This window comes from Aspergillus alliaceus (genome assembly GCF_009176365.1).
Source record: "Aspergillus alliaceus strain CBS 536.65 unplaced genomic scaffold BDW43scaffold_74, whole genome shotgun sequence".
NCBI lineage: Eukaryota > Fungi > Ascomycota > Eurotiomycetes > Eurotiales > Aspergillaceae > Aspergillus > Aspergillus alliaceus.
This window is the reverse complement of record NW_022474757.1, coordinates 70,746-76,751: the sequence shown is the minus strand read 5'-3', so window position 1 is coordinate 76,751 and position 6,006 is coordinate 70,746. Positions and strand designations below refer to the sequence as shown.

The following is a 6,006-nucleotide window of genomic DNA, read 5'->3' as shown; positions in this document are numbered from 1 at the left end:
CTGGTATGTTAATGCCAGGTTGTGCATGCTGGCCAGAGTGTCTGGATGCTCTGGTCCCAGCACTTGCTTGTCGAGCTCCATCACCTGTAGCTGCAGCTCCTCCGCTTCCTTCCATCGGCCGTCACTATACAGACATCCCCCAATATTCACAATAAAATTAATGTATTTCTCCTGTTCCTTTCGAAACACAGATTCTGCTATTAGTGAAAACGCATGAGGTAGATATTCCCGCCACACCTTCCGATTGGTGTGGTCATTGTCCGGGAAAACTTCGCTCAATCGGTCTGCAGTTTTCAATATTTGCAGGCTAAACTGTTGCCTCTTTCTTATCCAGTTCCGAGTTGCAAGATGGACTAGTTGGTGGAGATTTAAAAAACGGTCCCCATCCCCCTCGCTAACAAAGGAGAACGCCTTGAGGAGGCCGATGGCTTCAATTTTTTTCTTAATCGAGTTCGGCTGGGGAAGTAAAGATTGTGGAATATTGCGAGGATTGATACAGGCCATGAATGATAGATAGTCTGCCGCGAGTTCATTTGATCGCTGAATCTGCCGAAAGGAGATAAACCAGGTCAAAGCAACAGGATTCTGGGTGTCCTTGTATCGGCTTTCATTCTCGAAGTCTTCACTCAGCAATTCAATCACGTCTGGCTCCTCCTCCTGTAAAAGAACAATATAGTCAGCGAGGTCAATGCTATTTTCATTGATATACGCTGCTGCCTGGGTGATCGCCAACGGGAGAAAGGCCAGCTGCTCAAGAAGAGTAATGGCTGTATCATGATCATTAAGTAAGGTTTTTTCAATCAGTGAGTTTTGTAAAATTTTGACAGCAGTCTCTGCATGCGGCTCAGAGATTGTTATCACATGAGAAGACACCAGTTTCACAGCTACCTTCCGGCTGCGTGTGGTAAAAATAATATGGCCCTGCTCACATTGAGGTAGAAAGTCTGTCAGTACTGGAGTACTAGGATTATCCTTGCTCCACATCCTCATATCATCTGCATTATCGAAAAGAAGAAGCCACCTCCCAGCACTTTTCTGGCTGAGATAAGCCTTGACTTTTTCTTTCGCCTCTGTCAAGTTTATGTTAGCTATTCCTAGCTTTGAGGCGATATTTATGTAGGCTTGTTCCACACTCTCATAGCTGGTACATGTGATCCAGAAAATCGAGCATTCAGGGTCTCGATTTCGTGTGCGGTATGCCAGTTCAAGTGCAATCTGAGTCTTCCCAATTCCACCTAGTCCGCAGATAGCAACTTTGCCAGGTCCATCCTGTTGCGTGATTAATCCTTCAATTCTGCTAATTTCTTCCTCCCGATCTACGAATAGCGGGTTCCTTCTAAAGGGGACCATCCAAACTGATTCCCTTAATTTATGTGATTTCTTCTTGTCGCAGTAAATGGGAACCACTGACAGGAGAGCCTTTGCGTAGGCAGCAGCAGCAAGGGCCGCATATCCTTGCCACTGTTTATTTTTGTGGGAATCACAGTAGTCACAGATGCCTCGAATGGCAAGTGATGGGAGTTCGTCCATGAGCCCAGCAGCCTCCATTTCAAAACAGAGTATGTCTAGATCCTGAGCAATAGAATCTCGAGTCTTGGCATCTTTCATGACCTGATCTCCGGAAGCGATCAAGCCATAATGAAAGTAAGGGTCTTCAGTTATCCGCCTGGGACGGTTCACTAACTGGGTCAGATCACATGCTGAACAGTTGTGTACACTATTCTCATGATTGTATGTTGATCGGAATAGCCAGTCATCTTTCGGTCGCGAAAATTTTTCTCTCATCTCTTCAAATTTATGCTGTATATCACTCAAGATCTTACTAACCGGCCTTTTCCCTGTCATATAATCACTCTCTAATTGAGATATAGCCTTCAACAACACTGAAGGCGGTTTATTAAGCGACCCGGTATGCTGGAATCGTCCATCACGAAGTGTCTTGCCATAGTCATATTGGATAACACCACTTGAAGTGGCAGTTGGCTTGCTGATTACAACGTCACCAAGGCGAATATCAGCACTTTGGCTCGGGACTCCGCCACCAATACCCACCATCAACCCAAATCGGATATTTGGATAGGTAGAAACCATGTGTGATACCACAGTTGAAGCAGATATGGTTCCGTACACACCGGATGGCAGGGGGGCCACCACTACATTGTGGCTGCTAACACTCCCAAGTATATAGACATTGTGGTCAGTTTCTGGCTGGGGGAGCGGAGGGTGAACCTCGTCCAGCATGGCCTTTGCGGCCGCCATTTCCAGCGGCAAGGCGCAGATCCATGCGACCGTATAGTCATCGCGTGTGAAAATCATTTTATATGTCATACACAATAAAAAGGTGAAGCTTATGAGAAGGGATCAGGTAGCCTTTTGATTAGAGAAAAAAGAGCATTATTACAATAGGTATTGCAGAATAAAGTTCTTTAAGGGCATGTCCAAATTCGAGGTTGGAGTGGAGGGGTCATCTGATACGTGTTGCTATGAGGCTGTCGCGGTTCAAAAGCCAATCATGGTCTTGAAAATATGTAAACAAGTAAAAAGCAAACAGAGAATTGATGTGTATCAACAGTCTACCAACTATCCCAGTTTCTCAAGATAACCTCCCAAGGTTTCATCAACAGGCCTAAATAGGTAAGTTGTCAGTTATAGTGCCTAGTTATAGTGTCTCAAAAATAGAATTAGAGGCTAAGGTGCCATATAATTGTTTTGAGAGGGCATACCTGCTCTGTGCCCTTTTCGGAATCGGAATAAATGCCTCCGACGTCCAGGTTACGGCAGAGGTTACTACGATTAGTCAGGAAAATTTAGGTATCAACAAATCGGGGCGTTGGTCGCTTAGTCCGAACCTGTCAACCACAGAGGCAGTGTCAATTGTTTGCTTGTGGGAAACTATATATCTTCAAGAGTAATTCCAGCATGACGAAATGACCCTCTGCGCTCTGCTTTCTTGTGTCCACAATGTCAATGCACCATTCTAAGAATACGTCAAATCCTTGCTCTTGGTCCTCTTCATATACCTTCCAGTTGCGCTTAATGAAGGCTTTTAACTCGGCAAACATCTCTTCAATGGGATTGAGATCCGCTGAGTATGGGGGCAGGTACATCAACTTCACCCCAGCATCGCTGCACATCTGTTCCAAGCGCTCAGAATGATGAAACGACGCATTGTCCATTATCAGCACAGATTTAGGCTCCGGCCACCTCTCGCAGTGATCGAAGCAGCTGTTCCACAAGATCTTCAAACATAGATGCATCAGTGGACCCCTGGAAGACACGCGCAAGAACAACACCGTCTTGTGCATATGCAGGCAGTATTTGATATCGTTGTTCGCGATGAAACCGAGATATCTGCACTGGTGTCGCTCCAACAGGGGACCAAGCCGTGCGCCTAAAATCCAATCCGCTTGTCACATCCCGACTCATCGATATAAACAAGGTGATACGGACGAAAATCGGACAGGTTATAGAGATAGTAGTCCCGCAAATCTGCATTACGCTCTTGGGTAATCCGACGAGCTGCTTTTTTAGACCATCCTACTGATACAAGTGCCCTCCTAATACTGGCGGTTGTCACTAAAGTATCGAACTCATCCCACAGGAAAACCGCCATTTCATCTAGGTACAGAACCGGTTTTGCAAGTAGATGCTCACGAAGCGCGTCCAGCATAGGTGGGGTCACTGTTCGTGGTCGTCCGGCCTTGTTTGGAGGTGCCTTGACACTGCCGAAATACCGCAGGTTAGAATGAATGTATCGAATGCTGCGCTCACTGCAGCCAAGCTACATCAGCCATTTGAGCAGTAGTCAATGACTTGCTTAAGATCATGTCGCGAATGAGCTCATGCTGAGATGCCGCTAGATTCGGGGCCATTTGGAACACATGAACAGCTTATTTGCAAGCCAGATTGCGGAAGAGGAAGCGAGGACAGGAGTGAGTTCTGCAGGAGATATTGTGATGTGAATTGGCTGCCTGTAATGCGATGTAATTGTAAACAATCGAAAGTTCCAGAATTAAACAGCGCTGGTAACGTTCAAAACACAGCTGGGACTGCCAAGGCACTAAAGTTCGGGAAGTGGGGCTGCAAAGCAATTGATGAGTGTTTGAGGCGGAAGCCAAATCCGAATGTCACTGTACCTAGGTGGCCGGCGACGACTCTCACCTCCCCGTGGTGCCGGCTGAGAACCTGCGAATGCCTTGCCCGATGGCATTAGCAGAGCTGAGAAGAGTCACCCCAGCCAACACTGTCCGTTGGCTAGGGCTACTGCTAGAGCGAGAGCTCAGGGGTCAGGGCCCCCTGACCCCACGCACAGGCGACAAGGGAACAATTTGAAAACCACCCGACACACGACTGCGAAACCGATCCTACAATCAGTGGATACTAGGGGTGCTCTCGGGCTGCTCTGTTGAAAGGAGGATATCGCTGGGTCAGAGAATACAGAAACGACTAAGTCAAAAACAAAACACGAACGAAATAGCAGGTTCCAGCATGCTTGAATCCACACAGAGAACGACGAGATACTTTGGTTAGTAGGAGGGACAACACTGTGTTGCTTGGCTGTTCTGGGTACAGAGAGGATACAACTGGGCGAACTCCTGCGAGACACGGTCGGCCTTGTCAGAGAGATCTTTCAAGGTAGCGTGAAACGGATTTAACAATCTGCGGGGCGCAGCATATAATGGAAGCAACGGAAGACTAGGTAGGCGGACTGCAGATACGACACTTTCTATATGGCTCGAGAGGACGGACGCGCGTGTCGGTCTACTGAGAGAATAGGATTCCGAAGATGGCTATTGAGGATGGAGTCTTCAGGGCGGCTATTGAAGGAGGCTTAAGGTGCAAACTGGTATTGACTTGCGGAACCGTCTGTGCCCCGCGAAGGATGCGGAATAGGATTAGAGGGAACGCAAGGTGGAGAATCTATATAGGTAGACATGCTGCTATCTCTACAATATATTTTCAGGCTTTCTTAGCTTAGGAATTCAAATCAGTACTTGAGCGCGGCAGCTATTCACATCAACGGTTATCCCAGTAGTAGACTATGTCTCTAATGTTTGGATGCATGCTTTTAAAGATAAGGTCATGGGGCCCATCAACCGGGTCTAAAGAGTTGGAGCTCAAGCGATTATAGGAACCTTCCTCACAGTTGCAACAAGTGTGGTAGAAGCCAAGGCTCACATTACCACCGCATAAAGCCGGTTCTGGAAACGGGCAGCGAAGATGTAGACAGACATCCATACCCTACCAGAAACTAACCCACTCCGCAGGAATACGGCCTGTATCAGGAAATTCAGAAGATACCACCGCTCTCCGCTATATCAGGTGGCAGACACGCTGAAGGACATAGAAATGGAAATACTGGAAACTATTAACCCATTTACACTAGCACCATGGGAGGAGCAAGTGCAGGCTGATAGTGGGGAGCCCCTAGAGACACAGACAGAAACCGGTGGATCAATACAGATTGCAGTGAGCAGCTCAGCACAGAATAGGGTGATAGGATTTGGAAGTGTTGTCCAGAAGCAGCCGCCCAAGTATAAAAAGCTGAAACTGAAGTCTTTCTTTGTTATACTTGGCACAAGATCAGAGCAGAACCCATACTCGGGAAAGCTGGCTGTAATGGCACACGCATTGAGGATGCTACTGGTACTGAAGCTGTACAGAATCACGCTACTAACAAGCAACAAAGCGGCTACACTTACACTGAGTAGTCCGCGACAACAGTTAGGCCAGGAATATGTTTGCCAAATATACAAGTTGATTAAGAGACTACAGAAGAACGGAAATAGGATCCATACCTGTTATGTCCCTACAAGCGAGGATAATAAACTGTTAGGCCTGGCTAAAGAGCAGGCCAGGGAAGCGACCCAAGACAACGCCACTCCATACACAGAGCTCCCCAGAATGAAGTCCACCACCCTCAATATTGCACGGTCCCAAGTAAGCACCAACCAAGGCCTTCCAGAGAAAGTTGGGAAACATGCCAAAAGAGTGGATGTGGCACTC

General features: G+C 47.2%; 1 protein-coding gene across 1 annotated transcript in view; it reads right to left on the bottom strand.

The window, feature by feature from the left end:
• Nucleotides 1-2,732, bottom strand: part of BDW43DRAFT_234239 (uncharacterized protein) — a 4,194-nt gene extending 1,462 nt beyond the window's left edge. Inside the window, exon 1 of the mRNA XM_032039572.1 lies at nucleotides 1-2,732. This exon is cut by the window's left edge and continues 2 nt beyond it. Within this exon, the coding sequence (XP_031894728.1) occupies nucleotides 1-2,328 (2,328 nt within the window). The 5' untranslated portion in view covers nucleotides 2,329-2,732.
• Nucleotides 2,733-6,006: the final 3,274 nt, after the last annotated feature.